This window comes from Colletotrichum gloeosporioides, assembly GCF_011800055.1.
Source record: "Colletotrichum gloeosporioides strain Lc1 chromosome Unknown consensus_40, whole genome shotgun sequence".
Classification (NCBI taxonomy): Eukaryota; Fungi; Ascomycota; class Sordariomycetes; order Glomerellales; family Glomerellaceae; genus Colletotrichum; species Colletotrichum gloeosporioides.
The window spans coordinates 452,348-471,215 of record NW_025544685.1 but is presented as its reverse complement, the minus strand read 5'-3'; the positions used below and the strand labels follow the sequence as shown (position 1 = coordinate 471,215).

General features: G+C 52.4%; 9 protein-coding genes across 9 annotated transcripts; 4 read left to right on the top strand and 5 right to left on the bottom strand.

Moving 5' to 3' along the window:
* Positions 1-531: 531 nt before the first annotated feature.
* On the bottom strand, positions 532-1,129 carry GCG54_00005168 (Damage response protein 1; the record flags this gene model as incomplete). Its single annotated transcript, XM_045405199.1, has 2 exons — positions 532-1,003; positions 1,074-1,129. 2 exons carry the CDS (start codon positions 1,127-1,129, stop codon positions 532-534), a joined length of 528 nt encoding a protein of 175 aa, XP_045264963.1.
* Positions 1,130-2,187: 1,058 nt separating this feature from the next.
* Positions 2,188-2,958, top strand: GCG54_00005167 (uncharacterized protein; the record flags this gene model as incomplete). The annotated part of the gene is made up of 1 exon (XM_045405198.1): positions 2,188-2,958. The coding sequence occupies one exon, from the start codon at positions 2,188-2,190 to the stop codon at positions 2,956-2,958; it is 771 nt and encodes a 256-aa protein (XP_045264962.1).
* Positions 2,959-3,164: 206 nt separating this feature from the next.
* GCG54_00005166 (Scytalone dehydratase) lies at positions 3,165-3,948 on the bottom strand (the record flags this gene model as incomplete). The annotated part of the gene is made up of 2 exons (XM_045405197.1): positions 3,165-3,859; positions 3,915-3,948. The coding sequence occupies 2 exons, from the start codon at positions 3,946-3,948 to the stop codon at positions 3,165-3,167; spliced, it is 729 nt and encodes a 242-aa protein (XP_045264961.1).
* A 1,426-nt stretch (positions 3,949-5,374) lies between these two features.
* GCG54_00005165 (uncharacterized protein) lies at positions 5,375-6,281 on the top strand (the record flags this gene model as incomplete). Its single annotated transcript, XM_045405196.1, has 2 exons — positions 5,375-5,501; positions 5,554-6,281. The coding sequence occupies 2 exons, from the start codon at positions 5,375-5,377 to the stop codon at positions 6,279-6,281; spliced, it is 855 nt and encodes a 284-aa protein (XP_045264960.1).
* A 1,380-nt stretch (positions 6,282-7,661) lies between these two features.
* GCG54_00005164 (uncharacterized protein) lies at positions 7,662-7,934 on the top strand (the record flags this gene model as incomplete). Its single annotated transcript, XM_045405195.1, has 1 exon — positions 7,662-7,934. The coding sequence occupies one exon, from the start codon at positions 7,662-7,664 to the stop codon at positions 7,932-7,934; it is 273 nt and encodes a 90-aa protein (XP_045264959.1).
* Positions 7,935-9,488: 1,554 nt separating this feature from the next.
* On the bottom strand, positions 9,489-11,379 carry GCG54_00005163 (Phenol hydroxylase; the record flags this gene model as incomplete). The annotated part of the gene is made up of 4 exons (XM_045405194.1): positions 9,489-10,368; positions 10,419-10,769; positions 10,824-11,223; positions 11,277-11,379. The coding sequence occupies 4 exons, from the start codon at positions 11,377-11,379 to the stop codon at positions 9,489-9,491; spliced, it is 1,734 nt and encodes a 577-aa protein (XP_045264958.1).
* Positions 11,380-11,857: 478 nt separating this feature from the next.
* On the bottom strand, positions 11,858-13,333 carry GCG54_00005162 (uncharacterized protein; the record flags this gene model as incomplete). Its single annotated transcript, XM_045405193.1, has 2 exons — positions 11,858-12,908; positions 12,972-13,333. The coding sequence occupies 2 exons, from the start codon at positions 13,331-13,333 to the stop codon at positions 11,858-11,860; spliced, it is 1,413 nt and encodes a 470-aa protein (XP_045264957.1).
* A 574-nt stretch (positions 13,334-13,907) lies between these two features.
* On the bottom strand, positions 13,908-15,632 carry GCG54_00005161 (uncharacterized protein; the record flags this gene model as incomplete). Its single annotated transcript, XM_045405192.1, has 3 exons — positions 13,908-14,845; positions 14,910-14,969; positions 15,029-15,632. The coding sequence occupies 3 exons, from the start codon at positions 15,630-15,632 to the stop codon at positions 13,908-13,910; spliced, it is 1,602 nt and encodes a 533-aa protein (XP_045264956.1).
* Positions 15,633-17,043: 1,411 nt separating this feature from the next.
* Positions 17,044-18,777, top strand: GCG54_00005160 (Cystathionine gamma-synthase; the record flags this gene model as incomplete). Its single annotated transcript, XM_045405191.1, has 1 exon — positions 17,044-18,777. The coding sequence occupies one exon, from the start codon at positions 17,044-17,046 to the stop codon at positions 18,775-18,777; it is 1,734 nt and encodes a 577-aa protein (XP_045264955.1).
* Between the last annotated feature and the right edge of the window lie 91 nt (positions 18,778-18,868).

The following is an 18,868-nucleotide window of genomic DNA, read 5'->3' as shown; positions in this document are numbered from 1 at the left end:
GGTTGCCTGCTGACACTCGGGTAACTAACTACACCAGCCACCGCTGTCAGCAGTCCCCTCCGTCTCATCTCACGCTCGCACTCGAGGGCGTCTGGCGCTATAATCTGACTAGCCTCGACTTGGCTACTTTACTGCTGCCTCCCCTAAGCCTCTCTGGGATCGCGCTGTTATGTTGCAACAATGTCTCTGGAAAACGTGCCTGATGGGATTGTTGTAATGTTGCATCGCGAACAAATGGCCTCGGATGCAGATGCAGCTTGTCAATCATTCATCATGCAGCCGACGCCACAAAGAGCACCCATCTCTGACCGCATCCTCGACATGTCACGGCAAAGAGACCGATCAACCTGGCATCACCCGAGAATGGGTCATCACACAAAGACACACAACAACGGCGTGGCATGAGGCTTGATATTTGTCGCGTGTGAGACCCATCCACACGCATCTATCAAATCCTCCCATCCGATCTAAACCTCGCTCTCTATACCTCCGCCACCATCCATCACTCCCCTCCGAACTCAACCGAGCTCCTCATTTATCCTCCTCCGGCTCCTCGCCCACAGCAACAAGCCGTCCAATGACCAGGTACTTGCTGTCAAACTGTTCCTCCCAGCCCTGCAGCGCCTCCACCTCGTCCGGGCCCAAGCCTTCCAGCGTGTCCAAAGGCCCGTCCAGGTCCTCCGTCAACATGTCCTCGTCGAAGCTGCCGCACGCCAGGCCGCGCGACGCATCGCGGCCCGCAAAGTTGGCGTACGGCCCGCCGGGGCCGTAGAAGTTGCGCCCCGGCGTGACGTCGAAGACGCGGCCGCGCACCGCGAAGTAGATGGGCTTGCCCTCCTCGCCGTTAAAGGGCAGCAGGGTGCGCGGGTTGAAGACGCGGAAGACGGTTGCCGGCGGCTCCTTCGGCAGGATCGGGGGCGGGGTCGGGGCCAGCATCGAGTAGATTGTGTAGCCGAGGACGAGGAGGAGGATGATGTTGAGCGGGGTGAAGAAGGCGTCGGAGCTGCAGAGGAACAGAGTCAGTTGATTTCTTCAGGCAGTAAAGCAGTGGGATGGGATAGGGGGGCGCGTACCTCGCTGTCTGGAGCTTGACGGCTTCTTCTTGAAGCCGCTGGGATGTGTAGTCCATCGTGACGGCGCGGATGAAGCGGCTTCGTCAAGCGAGGTTCGGTGGTTGATTTCGGGGGAATTGGAAGTCCTCCGTGATGTTGCAGCTGTTGATGAACCGCAAGACCGTGAAAGCCCTTTACAGAATTGCTGCAAAAGAGGTCGAGTTCGTGGGGTGATGTGGCAGGCAGTGGTTGCTCGAGTCCAGGATGCGAGACCGATTTCCGACGGAGCTCTCCAAGTCCCCGTCAACGTTTGGGACCCCTGCTCCGTGCACTGCCGAGTGGTGGTTCTGCCCCTCCTGACCCCACCGCATTATGTCATCAGCTGGAGGACGGATGGCCAAAGTTCCTATCCACATAGTGAGTGCACGTGATATATGGGGCCCGGTGTTGACGGCCCCGAGTTGGCTCCACTACCTATCTCCGTTTGCTCCGGACCAACTTCAACAGGAGATGGCAGGATGTCTTTGCTGATTGTTGGGGATTCTACCTGATTCAGCTAAAACATCAGTTCTCCGAAGTTTCATCTTGCGACATCATGCTTGATGTTCTGTATTTCCAACGTCAATGACAAGGTCTTGTTTCTCTCAACCTCCGACTGAGATTGACCGTAACGATTTGACCTTTCACCGTCATGAGCTCCGCTTATCTGGACAACTAAATTGTTCACATGTATTAAGATTCACTTGTTCAATCTAGTGAGGAGAAAAAACTAAGACTTGGCTGGTTCTTTTGCTACTTAGCCGTTGTCCATAGTCAACATGAACCAGAACAAGGGCAAATGCTTTGCGACCGATCTCTGGCTTTGTTCAGGCTGCATGAAGCTCCTTACATTCTCGCTTGAGCTTTGTAGAATAGGAAGAATACAAAGGCTTTGTTTTCATTCACATCTGTTATTACTGTTGACTTACATGTTATGCTCTCATCAACGATGATGCATATAACAACACTGAATGCTGCTCACGAAGGTCAAGTCTTCTCATCAGTACATCAAACACATTCCAAAACTACACATCAAACTCCAAAAGCCAACTAAACAGCATCCCCATCCCATATTATCACATACTACCAGATCAAAATGGCTTCTAGAGACGACACTCACCAGAACGCTAGCCCTAGTCGTCCCGAGACCCCAGACAATGACTTCGCCGCCATCGAAGATAACACCAACACCCCGCCAGCTCAACCTCCCAATTCCTTCGCAACAACCCCTGAGCACTTAGCCAACCCTACCATCATCGGTGGATCTTTTACTGACGGGCCCGCCTCCCAGCAGCTACAGACCCCGCGTTTCATCGACTACCTCCGCCGCGGCGCCCTCGCCCCGGCCGGCACCGTCTACGAGCCCGCCCCAGGACCCGCAGGCATCGCCAACAACACCCACCAACCGCCCCTCATCCACCCCCTCAACATCGGCCAGCGACGGCCCGCCGCCTATCCTCTCAGCCTGCCCCGCCCGCAGCCGCGCTTCCAAGACGTCGAAACTCCGGCTTTCGTGAACCCGTGGCCAGCAGCAGACGAGCAGCGTGACAACCCTGGCCGTCCTGGTGTATCTAAGCGCTGCCCCCACGATCTCGCGTACCCCTGTTTCTGCCGCAACGACACCGAGATGCCGGGTGTGCCTTGTATGGAATGTAGGTTCCCCCTGTGCTCGTATAACTCCATGTTGCAGGTCGCTACCGTCGATGCGTTGGAGCTGGAGCTTGCGCGGGAGCGAGCGCGTGGGCGTGGGTCTCATCAGTTTGAGCAGGAGATTACACTCGCTATCAACCATGCGCGGGAACGTGAGCGGGAAGAGCAGCTGGGACAGCGTTGGGGACTTGGACGAGGACCAGAGGGACCACAGTAAGTTCTGGTCTTACTCGTTGAAGTCTCACTCGTCAATAGGAATTCACGGTGTTACAGAGTTTGTGAAGGTAAGTGTAGTATTTGGATATCAGGGTACGTCTATACACATTGAATAAGCCCCTACATGAACACCCACATTACCTCCATCCATTCCCAAAAAGTGACACCCAAGTTCGCCATATCCCATCCCACGCCCAGATTACATATTTAGTGAGCCACCGCAGACTTGAGCTCCTTCTCCACAACCTTGACATCGTTCTTCTCGTCCTCGCCGAAGGAGTCGCGGCCATCAGCAAACACGGCCTCGAAGTCGTACTCGGACCAGCGGATCTCGGGGTTGAGCCCGGCAAACTTCCACACGCCGTTGACCTTCTTGTACCAGTGCATGTTGTAGCTGTGCGCATGGCCCTTGACGGCGACCGTCTTGCGGGTCGCGTCCGTGTACTTCTGGTGCGGCACGCGCAGCTGGTGGTGCCCGATGACCTCCGTGTCGGAGACCTTCTCCCAGCGCGTGCCGCCGATGAAGTGCTGCGTCTTCAGCAGCGGGTTGCCGAGCACGGCCTTGTCGCTGATCATGGCGATGAACTCCTCGGCCGGCATGGCCTCCCAGATCTTGTCGAGGAAGGAGCGGTAGTCGATCTGGTGCGGGATGTGAGTTTGAGATTGGTCGTCGTCCTCCTCCACCGGGCGACTGAGGAGCGAGGAGACGGGGTTGGGGTTGTGGGAGGGGCGCAGGGGGGGCGCGAGGGCGGGAGTTGGGTAGGTAGTGATGGATTGGGGGAGATGGGTGGAGGGGGGACGTACGCGGAGCTCTGGGGCGATGCACTTGCGGAGACGGTCCCAGTCCTTGGAGTCGTAGGAGTCGGCCCACTCGAACAGGCAGGCCGTCAGGCCGAGGTAGTCTGGAGATCGTCGTCAGTTTCTCTCGCTTTTGGTGTTCACCGTGTGAAGACCTACCATCGAAGGTGATGTTGCCTGCAGGGGACGCCATTATGTCTACTTTTCGAAATTACTCTTTTAAATCCGGGTATAAAATTGTCTTTTGTATCGAACAAGATAATCCGATTAAACAGATGAAAAATTCAAGTATTTGTACGGGCGGGTTTCTTCAATGTTTATACTCGGCCGCAAAGCCAAAGGGATCGAAGCCCATTCACGTAAACCGTCGGACGTCGCTGCGTTCGATGGCGCATCGCCGGACTGCCGCCAGACGCCCGGGCCTCAGCAAGGTACGGAGGCCCGGACGGTGGGATCGTTCATCGCTTGGTTGGTTTGGTAACGTTCAATGTTGCTGCGCGGTCTCTCCCTCCCCGCTTACACGCGTGCTACTGCAAGGGACGTGGGTGCAGTGCAGTGTCCGGGCGGGCGACCCCTATTTCTTCCTGCGCTTCGGACTCGTGGTGGGGAGACCCCGATGGCGCGCCGCCCCGTCCCCGCTCCGAAGGGGCGCCATGTTTTGAGGGACGGTGGGATTATGTCATAGTATGATTAGCGGGTATTATTGTTAATGAATTGGTGCATCTTTCGGTTCGCGATCCGAGGAGAATGGCGTATGACATTGGACCATGGCAGCGTAAGCAGTGAAGCCATGTGTGATGGTGCATGTCGGTACGGCGACCGGTGTTCCTGCGATACCTCTGCCACGAATCGGCATCTAAACAACACCATGGGGGATTCTGATCTCCACGGCCGGCCGAATTCCAGACGAGCTGACAAACTGTGATCCATCTACGCGCGCCTTCGGGGTCGGGCGTTCGGGCGGCACAACAAGGGGCTTGTCTTGATTGAGCCGCTCGGCTTTCGCTCTGAGCTTCCTGGTCGCGAGGTGTTCGTCTTTAAATAAACCATCCCGTGTCCCTCTTTGACTCCAAGGATGCATGAAGTTTGGATTTCAGACGGGGCCGGGCAGTGGTCTGAACTTCTGGCATTTATCGTCCTCGCGACCACGATGGACCTCACGTTTGTCTTCCCTCGACACGCGTCGTCAACGAACGCCATGCCACGCCATTCACTACTTTAACCGTAGAGTCGGGCCCATGCCGGCATGCATGCGTTAGTACCCCGCAAGATCCCCGGATGGGCCACATGAGATTACGTACCAAAGTTCAAATTTTCCAGTGAACATGACTGCGTGATGAAGTGAAAATCTGGACATTGAGATCTAATCGATAAGATCTCCCTCCCCTGGCCATTTCGACCAAAGTTCTTCCTTCGACGCCACCATGTCTTGGACATCAAGTCTCACGTCAGCACATTAACAGCAAAAGGGGGGTGGAAAATCTCAATTGACGGTCTTATGATGGATGATTCAAAAATATTCCCAGAGTGCCTCGTGACGATCTCTATCTTACTCTTGACGACATAGAAACGATTTTCGCAATCATCCCCATCTGCCAAAGCAACAGCGCCCGCCCGCCATGGCAACCGTAGAAGAACGACACCCGGAGCTCTTCCGCCCGGTCAGCACCGAGTCCCCGCGCGGGAAGAAGAGAACCGTGCCGATGCAGGTCCTCTGTCTGGGCTTCCCCCGGACAGGCACGTCATGTAAGGCCCAGTCCCAATCACATTCACGCGCCGGCATAAACTCTAACCTCAGCCGCCCAAACAGCAATGTGCGCCGCGCTCGAGAAGCTGGGGATCCCCTGCTGGCACTCGACGGTCTTCATGTCGACCAACTTTGCCGACATTGAGATGTGGCAGGAGGCCGTCGACCGCAAGTTCTTCGGCGCCGGCGAGCCGGTCGGGCGGGACGAGTTTGACCAGCTGCTGCACTCGTACGGCGCCGTGTCGTCGGACACGCCGGCGGTCGCGTTTGCGGAGGAGCTTATTGCGGCGTACCCTGAGGCCAAGGTTGTGCTTGTTGAGAGGGAGGTGGAGAGTTGGCATAAGAGTTACATGCAAGGGGTCATCGCGAATATGTTTGATCCGTTTGTCAGTCTCGTATATCAGCTTGACCGGTTCTACGTCCATCCCATTGGCAAGATCCACAGGAGTGTCACCGGTGGATGGCTGGATATCTGGAATGTCAAAGACGCCGACATGAAAGCCAGACAGAAATATCGCGAGCATTATGAGAAGTTGAGGAGGGTCACGCCGAAGGAGAGGTTGCTGGAGTTCGATCTGGCGGATGGGTGGGGCCCGCTTTGCGAGTTCTTGGGCAAGGATGTCCCTGAGGTCCCTTTCCCGCACTTGAATGAGAAGGCTTGGCTAGATGAGAAGGTGAAGATCATCGCCGTCAACGGATTGAAAGGATTGGGCAAGAAGATGGGGCTGATCATGGGACCTGTTGCCGTTGCTGGAGCCGCATGGTGGCTCTACGGATGAATCCCTCATGGATGTCGGGCACTATGAAGCTTGACTCCGTTTTCTTGGTATGCCTAAGGTGCATATTGCAACAAAATCAACTTTATAACACAACGAACTTCAAGCAATTGGCAATCTCCTGCAGTAGACACTTAAGATGAGTTTTTCAGCTCACAAAACGGGTCACGGACCCTGGTCCCTCCGGAAAGTCCGTAAATGCCGAAAAGCCGTATTGCCGAACTTTGGGTCTTCTTCGGCGCCGAAATCATTGATGTGTTCCTCTCTCCCAGCCAGCCTGTGTAGTCGACGATTGTTCTACTTCTCATCATCATTTCCCGCTTGCCGAAAATCCGCTAATCCACGGGACCGACATCGAAACACCTTGGCAGCGGATTGCTCCGGTGCGGAGTGGATCACGGATCACAGATGACGACCGCCGCCGACGTTGGAGCGGCCGCGGCGAGGCTTAGCAAGGCCTGCATCGAGTGCCACTCGCGTAAAGTGAAGTGCGATGCGCCAGTCGCAGGAATACCATGCGGCCGATGTGTCAGCAAAGGATACCCCGAGAATTGCAAATTGGTGTCTCGCCAACAACGCAAGAGGTAGGTGTTATCAGCTAGATGGCATTTGGATCAGCCCGCTGACGGTGATCTTCAAGAAAGCGAAGAGCCGATGAGTTGACACAACAGAGACATTGTCATCCAAATGTGAGAGACTAACGTTATCTTCATCTTGCGCTTTTGTGCAGCCTAAATTCCACATTATACCGTATGCATTGATACAGGGGGGCTGACTGAAGAAGGATTCCGAGGCCCAACCGCCCACACTATTGACATCAAGTCATGTTTCTGTGAACGATACAAGTCTCTCAAATGACAGCCCGTGCCCTTCAACTCGTCGAATTGACGGGACTCATGGGTCTAGGGAACTTGAGAGAATGACGAGTTCTACTGTCTCAGGTTGCTCGCCCCAAAGGATACAAAACATTGATGAACTTCCGCAGGCGCAAGCAGAGTACAACGGCAGAGTTCATTATCTCAGTATACTCAAAACAGCGATGAGCGGCAATGACAGAAACGAAAGTGTTAGAGCTGGATCGCCTGCCCCAAGTTCGGCCAATAGTACTCCGCACTATCCGCAGAACCCACAGGTAGGTATTTCGGGTTTGGATCCAGTCGATCTGGACTTCCTGATGAAGAAGGGTGCCTTTGTGCTGCCGCAACGGGATAGCTTGTAAGTGATACAGACCTGACCCTAGGGATAAGCCTATAAAACTGACATGAGCAATCGAGAATTGTCTTTCTGACTGCGTATTTTGAGTTCGTTCATCCATATTCGCCAGTACTGGACCGAAACCACTTTTTGAATAGCTACGAGTCAGGATCCTGTTCCCCGTTCCTCATGCAGACGGTTTTGGCAAGTGCTACTCTTTACGTACCAACTGATGTCCTCGCGTCATGTGGGTACTCCAATATCACAGAGGCGCAAACAGCCTTCTTCAACAAGGCCCTACTACTGCACGACTTTCAATGTGAGAAGAGCCAGTTGTGTCTGCTTCAGGGATCTCTAATATTGGGTACAACTGCATTCTTTTACCCAATTGATCGAGACGTTCATTACTGGTTCTTCAACGCGGTCCGGCTTGCCACAAAGCTGGAACTGCAAAAGCTGTGAGTACTCGTGAAACTTCCACGACAGGCCTGAAGACGGAGCTGATTGAGGATGCGAACTTGAGTGATCAGCTACGCATCCCGGACGCCCAACTTCGTGGCTTGTACAAACGAATTTGGTGGGTTATCTACGTGAGTTGACTGTGCTAGGTGTACCTTCTACTGAGCCATCTGCTGTTGAAACTGACTCTTCGTTGCAGTGTCGAGATGTGTTATTGTCATTTCTGGGTATGCAAAGCATGCCCCTAGTCAGCGACAAGACGAAACCACAAACCTTGCCAACCGAAGAAGATTGGGAGACTGAGGGAAACAACACGAATACGTCCTTCCCTTCTAAGGTCACCACTGAACAAAAATGCCATTTTGTTGAGTACTGCAAGTTGTCTGTCCTAGGTACGGTTCAAGATGACAATGCACGTATTGAACAGGTGTCTGACTTGATGACTTCAGGGTCTAGATGGCTTGTGGGAGTATCTGACTCCGGCCAGGTCGATGGCAAAGCCATGGCCCGCGAATTTCACGCTTGGCGGAGTCAGCTCCGAGAGGCTGCTGGCGCAGATCATCAGCAAGTCGATAGTCCTTACCTCACATCCCTGCTGGCAGCGAGCTATCGACTGGAGTGTATCCTGTACAGAACACTCAAACTTTGCTGGAAGACTGGAGATGTTACCCGGCACGACTGGGCGCGAGCGCGGCTTCGATCTTCAATGTTCGAACTTGATACGCTGTTTGGGAGAGCACTTGCAAATGACCAACTCAGAAACCTCCCCATGTCGTTGTACGTGCCCAAGGACGCCCTATGGATTGAAAGAATAGGCTGATAATTGACTTGAAGCAATTCCAATATTCCAATAGCACTTGCCCTCCACATAGAGGCTGCTCTAGACGCTACCGAGTCCAATACAACCAAATCAATGTCGCTCATCTACATTCGTCAAGGAATGCTTATTCTTGAGCAGCTCCAGGGCTCACCGGTCATAAAGAGGGTCTTATCTATTTTTGAATGGGCTTTGGATCGCGTAGATTTAAACCCAGCGGCAATTGGAGACGGACAACAAGGGAACGCTGGTCCTGCAGGTATGGAGCCAAATGAGTCTGTCGACCAAGTCGGAGCCGCAGTTGGTCATGACTTTGAAGAGATGTTTGATCAAATGGAGCCGTGGTTTGGCGATTTTCTTGGGATTGACTTCCTGGATAATCTGAGGTCGAGTGGTGACAGAGGACAGGCTTGTCAGGATATTGAGAATGATGCTTGATGAATTGGCATGTTTTTGTTTGAAACTTTGCAAATGGGCTTCGTTCCAGCCACTGGTTGTAGTTTGTGATCTCTGGTACGTTCCCCTGGCGAGTTAGCCAGCAAGATAAGACCGGCGTCTATAAGGCCTGGCTTAATTTGAATCACAGAATTGTCAAAGTCTCTAGTCGTCATGATGAATCTTTGAATGATCTCTAATCCGCGAATCTAAAGAACCAGCGCTCTAATGTAGATACCATCAAATCCCGCAACTGCAAAAGTCTATGATGGGTCTAGGGAATTTAAAGGTCTAGGTACATGTTTTCAAACGATAGGTAGTGCTTTGGTGTTATCAGAACAGAAACCGTCCAAAAAAACGGCGATTTCCTGAACATCTTCGATCGGATAAGTAGCAGCCAAGAAGCCATCTGGGCGAAGAACAACAAGTCCGCCGCTCGTGGCTGACATTCCGTAGCTGTTGTGTCCTTGGCCGTCAACGTCGCAGTAGACGAAGCTCGGGGGAACCCCGTCGAAAACGTCCCATGTGTTGGAAATAGTACCGCATACTATGGTTGTGAAGTTCAACGTCTGAGCGCGTTTGGTGAGAGAATGGGTAGACTTCAGCGCCTCACGCAGTGCAGCCAGCTTTTCTCTCTGTCGGAAAGGGCGACCGGCGAAGATGAGCACGTTCCACTTCCCAGTGTTGGCGTGGATGATGGTTTGCAGACGGATGGGAGTGCTAGCACCAGGCGATTTGAGAAGCACGTCAGGGGTGCGGTAACCCACGGCCACACTGCCGGTGCAGGCCTTGTTGACGATGATGGAGGGTCCGTAGCTGACGCCGAAGCCGATGTTGAAGTTGGCGTTCGATGTCAGCAAATCGCCCAGAACCTTGCTGTGTTCAGGCTTGCCGATGCATCCGTTCCATGTCTCAGGAAGATCGCCAGACATCACCGCCGCTAGAGTCTTGTCAATGTCAATGACCTTCTGAGCGACGGCACGGCGCTCCTCGGAATAGGTGTGGAGGACTTCTGGCTGATACCATCCCCTGATGACTCCAGCGAGCTTCCAAGAGAGGTTGATGGCATCGTGGACTCCGGTGTTCATGCCCTGACCGAAGCCAGACGAGTGCGTGTGGGCGGCATCGCCGGCAAGGAACACGAATTCATCCTTGCTCATGGTCTCGGCTACCTTTTGCCTAATACTTTTTGGACTGTTAGATGAGATCTCAGGTTTCGAAACCGATCTTCTTACGTGTAGATAGTCCACCAGTCGAGCCGCTCAAACTCGACCTTGAAGGGGTGGAAGGACTTGAGCCCCTCCTCGAGAGCCTTTTCCTTGGTAAGACCGTCGGGGTACTTGGCCTTCAGCGTTGGGGTGAACACGTATCCAATGCGGAACGCATCCTTGTCGATCCTGGCCAAGAAGACATTGCCATACTCGGCACTTTGGATCGTCACAAAACCAAGTTCAGTATCAGGAACGTCAGTCTTGATACGGCCATCGAAGCGGACCCATTCGTATGCCGTTTCGTCGCCAATCATTTCAATCTTTGCAAGTTGTCGGACCTGCGACTGAACACCGTCGGCGCCGACTAGGTATTTGCTTTCACACATTAGCCGCTTCCACGGTATCGAAGCATGTCATTAGACGACATACCATCTGACCGAGCGCGTTCCGTGCTGAGGATGTTGGAGGGCGGCTGTAACATTGTAGCCGTCCTGAGGCGCTTGGTCGATTCGATAGTCGATGAGCTCCCATTGGTACTGGACGTCGTTTCCCGAAACGGCCCTGTACTTGGCCGCGAAGATCGCTTGGGAGTTCTTCTGTCGGATGTTGAGAATGTAGTTGTGGAACGTTCCGTTCATGGCGGTGAACATCGTTTGCTGGCCTACGGCCGGTGTTCTTTTCCCTTCCTGGTAGGTGGCGATTCCTCGTGCGACATTGCCCGCTTGCACCATGTCTTCGGCCACGCCCACCTGCTCCAAGAGCTCGAGGGTGCGGGGGAAGAGAGTGATGGCTCGGCCGAAGGATTCCTGAACCTCCAGCTCCCGCTTTTCTTTACACAAATGTTAGAATCGGCCAATATGATGGCAAGTCCGGAAAGCTAACCAATAATAACCGTGTCAATGCCTTGTTGCGCGAGACCGAGGGCCGTCACCAGGCCGACGGGCCCAGCCCCAACAATGAGTACATCAGTCGCCTTGAAACTCATAGCTAAGGAAGTTATCAAAATGATGTCAGGGGAAATATTCGGTCAGATGATGGTGAAGCGGTAAAGGAAACAAGGAGAGCCGTCTCGATAACGCACACTTCTTATATGATGTGGCCGTGAAGAACCTCGTCCCCACACGTACGGGATGAACTCAATTGCCGTTTGCCGTTCTAAACGTATCACTGTGCAGATTCCCGACCCAGACTGACCGATCAACGACATCCTGGCTGCTTTCTTCGGGCTGAAAGTCGAGCCTGGTCCCGCTTGGTTTCATGGTCGGTACATGAAGGTTACATCAACTCGGCGCCGAAAGCCATTGTGGGGATTTCCTTCGGCACCGAAACCAGCTGCAGAGAAACCAAGGTTGGTCAAATGCATCTTTCCTCTAACAAAACCCCGCCAGATTAAGGTGTCGCTGTAATCCTTTCCCCGAAATGTCCTTCCGCCCAACGCCATCGCCGCAACCTCAATGATCATCTTAGCGAATTATGCCTTGCGGCCCCCTCAATTCCTGTTTTCTCCGACGGTCCTTAGGTTGCGCAAAACCATAATTTGTGGAATCGTTTTGGAAAGTCCAATGCCTGTGAAAACTGTCGTGTGAAACTGGATTGAAGACAATTGCTCGAATAGGCGTCCAAATTTCCAGTCGCGTTCTGGAGCTTTTGGGGTTGAGAATCGCTACGCCGCAGTTGCCGATGCGGCGGGCCTGCTCGCGGAGCTTTTCGAAAAGGGAGACGACTTTCTGCAAGGGTTCCTGTGCGTTCTGACACCAGGGCTCAAACTCGAACTGCTTGACGGAATGTTTTTTGAAGATGCCGTTCTCATGTATGCCAAATACGAGAGTCCCGGTCCTACCAAACCAACACTGGGTCTTTGCCTCGTTGGGGACACCAGTCAACGCCAAAGGCTTCTGCGTCGCTTTCATCTCCGCAACGTTCTCGGCTGCTGTGCCAGTCCCAAAAAGTCTTACTGCCACATCTTGATTTGACTTCACCAGATGTCCAAGATTGGTGGCCCCGCTCCTCTTTTCCAAATACTTTGCCTTCCTTCCAGCAGATGTCGCGGGCCCTGGCGATCCGAATGATGCAGAGTATGAGGCGTCTACCTCATGAAGAACTGCAACTTTGAGGTTGCCAAACTGATATTTGATGGCTCTGTGATGGGCGAGGCTTTCCTTGAGATCGTCATCATATGCAGTGAAACCCTCTTCGAACGCGTGGCCCCAGCTGGGGCTTTTCCTGCTGCTGGCTCGCCTGTTCTTTTCCTCTCTGTATGTGAGAATGAGAGTTTTGTTGATGACGTTCATCTGCAGGATGAATGCAGTTGAGCATCCACTCTTGACGAACTTGTGCAGAGTTTGAAAAGCACCACGGGTCAAGATCACGTCAACGTCGTCAAGCTTTGTATTTGGAGACATCACGGCCAGGGCAGTGAATAATCCCTTGAATGGCTGCCGGGGAGCCTTGGCCCGATTGAGATCACAAAACGTGTAACCGATATCCCGCTTGAGCCTAACCGGTAAGACAGGGCTATTGAACTTGGCAGCACCGCCTGCAGAAAGTCAGCTATTTGTCACTGGGACGTGAGGGGACTCAGGCGGGTAGATGTCCGTCGGGTTGACCCGGATCCACTTGCCTGGAACAATGATGGTAGGATCTTTGGTGTCCACCCAATTATAAGAACACAGAGTCTCAAAGCCGCCAGTGGTGGTGATCGGAACAGTGGACGGCAAAATCTCGTCAAGTGTGATTGTGCCTGCGAGACCTCTCGTCGGGAAATATAGCCATTCGAGTGGGGACCCCTTCGGTGCCTTCGCCGGTGGTGGCGGAGGCGGCGGGGGCAGCTCAGGCTCCTCTAGGGCCGGATCAAGATCGTCATTTTCATCTGGTTCAAGGACACTGTTGGCATCCAGCTTGACGTCGAGGCTGGCGATCGGGGGAGTGTCCGCTTCCATCTGGTGATTTTGATGATGCTCCACAGTCGAGCGTGTCTGAGGCGACGTTGACAGGCGCCGCAGCAGCGGTCTAGAGGTCTGGCAAGCGAATGCAGAGTAGGCCCCGGCGCGGAGGGAACAGCACCTGAGCAGACGTCCGTTCATAAGTTCGTGAGTGTGAATGGAGGCGGGATGGTTTGTAGATGTGAAAATAATCGAACACGACGCGAAGTTGAATTTGTCTGCACGGACCCTCAAGCGCACCCGGCTTCTTCCGGAGCCAATGACATCGCGTCAACCGTTTAGCACAGCACAAGGCGACTTGACCCGAAGAGCCATCAATGAGCCGTTCAACTGAGATCATACAAATTGAGTGGCGAAACTAGCATCCAATGTCTTTGTTCAAGCACGAATTTCGGTTACTTCCAGGAAGCGGCTGCAGCCATCGCTACTGTCATCCACGACCTGCATTATTCTCGAGCCATCCACAGTCATGCCATTACGGCACCCGGGGCGATATGTAACAATGAACCGAAAGCCATGTCGTATCATTCTAATCTTCAATAATTGCAGCAAAGCTGCGTTTCGTCCAATATTACTCCAGCTTCACAAAAGAAGTTTCCGCCAATTTCTCAATCTTCTTGATACCCTTGACCGTAGTCTTCAGCAGCTCTGACTTCCTTTCGTGCTCACATGCTAAGACGGCAAGAGCAGACGATTTCCATAGAGGGACCCTGCTATTCTCCCGGTTGCTGAAAATGGTCAACACGGCGAACAACAACGCCAAAGCTTCGATCGCAGCAGGACCAGCAAAAAACCACCACCGAATTGACACGAACGCTATCTTGCCAACCCTTACTCCCGTTACCGACTTCTTATTCGGACCTGAGCGGAGGTAATCCGTCATACTGACTGCCATCTGTTCAAATCGCTTTCCAATGTCTACGTCACCAGCTAAAGCAGCGGCGCTAAGACCATGGTTTTTTTTATCAGGGCCTCCGTCTACCCACTTGGTGGTGATTGCCTCAGACCTAAGGAAATCCTGCAAGGCCTCAAGGTCATCACTTGACAGCTCGAACGTAGGCAGATTGGATGCTTTGGACTTGCTGGTGAAATTTGTTCCTTCGAAAAAATAGGACCGGTTAGTAAAGCTCCAAAACTCCTTACCGCCAACGCCAATCTCTTGCGTGTCTCCGAAGGCAAAGGACGTTCCGTTTGACTGCGCGTCGGTGTAATTATAAGCAGCCAGTGAAAGTGAACACTTCGTAATGTTAACGTCAAGCAGCTTAAAGTTGTGATCGGGGCTTGCTCGGTATATAGCGAATCGGGCGATTTCCGGAAATTCGTCTGGTATCTCCGATAACGACACGTTCATTTGGTAGCGAGTGCCCCAGTAGGTGTTCCGTCTTCGGCTAGAAAGACCTATATTCCCCGGCGTCGTCATGTTGCAATTTTCGTCGTAATCAACCGGATGCACGCAGACTTGTGACTGTAATGTCGCTTGGGTGACATTTCTGCACTCGGCTGTGAAGCCTAACGACACATATGGTCCCTTCCATTTACACGCAACAGGGCAGGCAAAAAGTTGCCCGAGTACTAATGTTGTAGACTCCTTGGAGTACGGCGGCTTGCATGTTGGGATCCTGAGGGATGCCGCCTTTGAAACGAGACGATATTAGCACGTTACCCTCGAAACAATACCCGAGATATACGTACGGAGATCGGGAAATGTGACATCACGATTGTATGCATGTGCAAATCCAAATGTGACGTTCTCGTCTATGGTGCTTTTGACGGACCGTTCATCGATCTTGACCACCCCCTGAGCCAATGGTGACAGACCAAGACGGAAAATCGTGACCAAGGCTCCGATGGTTGCCAAGTTCAATTTCATTGAGACCAGAACCTTGAGAGAGCCCAAAGGACCACGGCTGGCTTCATCAAACTTTTCCAAGTGTTCAAACTTCTGAGGTCCATTTTTGAAATGAAGCCACTTCAGCTGGCTGATGAATGTGCTGACGCTATGCATGATAGCCGCTGAACAAGCAGTCGTCAATATCGAGATAACGGCGTTGAGAGAAATGGGGAAGGTCCAGGTCGATAGAGGTTGATTATCCACTGTCCTGAATATGACAGCCACCGCCGCAATAATGACCAGGCTCCCGATAGACGCGACAATCTCCAAAACCCATTCGGTGCAGCTAAAAAAGCTGTAGCGTTTGTATACGATAGTATCCGGTCCTGGAGGTTCGTCTTCCACGTCGTAGACGCGAGCAGGTTCGTATCCAGAGGGCTTTTCTGCCCAGTTTCGTTGAGACATGGCGAATGTTTGACCTAGAATCCAATCTACGGACTTCACGTCCTCTCGAAGAGGGCTGTTATATATCCAGCGGGCTTTCGTCCCTCCCATGTCATCTAACATAGCTCCAGCGTCTATCCAGGGGCTGAGCCCAGCCACATCCAAATAACCGTATCAAATGTGCACTTTTCAACCAATAAGGCGGGTGGTGCCTGCAGCCTAATTGAAATACGGGCTTGATCAGGCTCTATCTGTGTGACGCCAAGAGAATAGGCATGCTTATGACCCCCGCCGCAATCCCGACACACAATCCTCCCAGCCTGATTGCGCGTAAAGTTGATGAAGCTCCTGATGAATTGTTATTAGAGGGGAAATTAGACCCGAAGAAGTCTTTCTATAGTGCAAGATGACTTGTTAGATTGCCTTGGATCACACAACTGCGTGAGTGTCCTGCGTGCGAATCGTGAAGGGACATACGAGTTATTCGTGTAGCATGATAACTCAAAAACCAGTTCCAAGAGACTTTTGCGACCAATCTAATCTCATAGCGAGTTCTTTGGTGTGTATGGATAGGGCTGGATAAGCCTGGAGCATGGCTGAAGCTAGGTCAAGTGGATATGAGCTCTAACAATGTCTCAGTGGCACCACAACAGGTCGGTCCTCTTCTGGACTCACTTCTATATAACCGAAGGAATATTATTTGCTTTCCATTTCCTTGTGGATCATCGCCCAGCTACGCGACATTCGGCTACGCGTCATCTCGCACCCGCTTGCCGTCATCCCCTTGTTGTCTCACAGCCGTATGTTATGTCTCGGAGCAATTTTCCGGCCAATTCGTTCCCGCTTCCCCGCAAACGTTTCCAGATTTCGCAGAACTACCCATCGTCGTAGTAAATAAAGCATGATGCCTTCCCCAAGTAGACGTTAGGCAATAGCTTCGTCCACCAGAACAATTTAGTAGAGTCTATCCCCACCACTCCATTCACTTTAGTCTCACTGGAGAGTTTCATTACACATTTTGGTGACCAGAACACCTCGTATCCCCACTTGTGGCGTTGGTGAAACCAGAGGGCCACCAGAACCATGAGGAGTTGGAATTCTTGTTGTCCGCTTTTGGTGCGATTCTTGGCTGTCTTACCTGAGGTGGAGTCCGCCGTTTAAAAAGGGCGATGTTTCCCCCGACTGTTGCAAATTCTGTGTTGTATGATGTTCGAGTCTCGACAACCCTTTTCAACGTGTAAGCAATGGGACAACTGCCTTTGGGAGAGTCAATTCCCCCTCATACAGACCATGTCAGTTCCCGTTACGCCTACCAAACCTGTCAGGTTGCATTTACTGACCACTCCTGCTTCTCCAGGCCGTGAGCGTTTCTCTACCGACATGGGAGTCTAATGTCGGCTGGGCGACGGGGGAGAGATGGGTCGTCGACAACATGCTCACAGGGTACCCGCGATTCTTCATCCACAGAAGCATACAATCCTTCGCTCAGACTGTTGCTTCAGACTTCAGCCATACACCAGGACAACGAGCCATGCTATTTCCCAATGAATATGCTGCCCAGCTGTGTGTAGGATTCCTGCACGCTCATGCTCCAGCCCCTTCCCTTGTTGGTATTGAGACCGTCGCTTTAGTCGTGGACGACTCCAATCCGGATGCTGTTTACTGGAAACCGCTTTCCCCGTCAATATCGGCGGTCATTTTTTACCCGGACGCTTTCAAGTATGTAAACCAGTTTTGGCAGCATAGTGGACTCGGTGTTTCCAGTAGACGAGCGGAGTTCTGCCATTGGCTCCTCCAGCGGGCTCTACTTGTACCAGATCATCGCGCCCAGTCGACGAAACAGATGAACAGCCATGGTCCCCCGCTCTATCATCCCCCAGAATCAAAGAAAGAGATTTCGTCTTGTTCAAAATCGGGAACCAGCGAAACATTACGAGGTATCATGTGGCAAGAACCCATGCCTTGTGCGAAAAAGGGGTTTGATCAGGAAGTCGAGATCCTCCTGAGTGATTCGAGAAAAGCCAAAGAAGTACTTCAACAACGCATCGCCAGTATGCTGAGGCCCCATCTCAATGCACACGCAGAGAGCGGGACTTCGATCGAAACAGGGCCACGCAGCTCCAGTACTCATGACTTGACCGACGACGTCTACATCTTCCCGACCGGAATGAGTGCCATATTCAACACCCACCAATTCCTTCTCGGCACACGTGGGAACATGAAGAGCATAAGCTTCGGATTCCCCTATGTGGATACCTTGAAGATCCTTGAGAAATTTGGTCCCGGGTGTGTCTTTTACGGCAACGCTACCGAGGTTGAGCTGGACGATATTCAGCATCGGCTTGAGCGTGGGGAACGATATTTGGCCCTCTTTTGCGAGTTTCCTGGTAACCCGTTGCTCACATGTCCGAACCTCAAGCGCATTCGGTCGCTCGCGGATAAGTACGACTTTGCCATTGTGGTGGATGAAACGATTGGAACTTTCGCCAATGTCAACGTTCTTCAATATGCGGACGTGGTGGTCACCTCCCTCACCAAGTTCTTCTCTGGCGCATGTAATGTCACTGGAGGTTCTGCCGTCTTCAATCCAACAGGCCGTTACTACTCCAGTCTAAAGGCGATCGCGGAGCGAGAGTACAAAGACACATACTGGCCGGAGGACGTCATCTTGATGGAAAGGAACAGTCGCGACTTTACTACACGCATTCGTCAGACGAATATCAACGCGGAGGCTGTTGCAAAACTACTAATAGCCGATCAGTTGATCAAGAGGGTGTACTATCCAAGATATAACGGCGATAAATCCAACTATGAAACTTGCAGACTGGCCGACGGAGGGTACGGAGGCCTGATGTCCGTCGTATTTCATCACAAGGAAGATGCTGTCACCTTTTACGACAACATGGAAGGAGCGAAAGGGCCTAGCCTGGGTACGAACTTCACATTGACATCGCCGTATGTTGTTCTCGCACACATGAAGGAGCTAGAATGGGCATCCAACTTGGGTGTAGACCCGTACCTCGTTCGGTTCAGCGTGGGGATGGAAGACACAGACCATTTGCTGGAGATTTTCAGAAAAGCACTTAGCTCAGCAGCTGGTGCGACAAAGGGCCGCAATATTGCCAATGTCGTGTCACAATCAGGTGTAAAGCCAGAAGTTACATAGACCGAAGGTTGCAGCTCTCGATGAAAAGCACCATATCAAGCCCTGTGGGTTGTTTTTCTGCTCTAGTAGTTCGGCTGACTACATACAAATA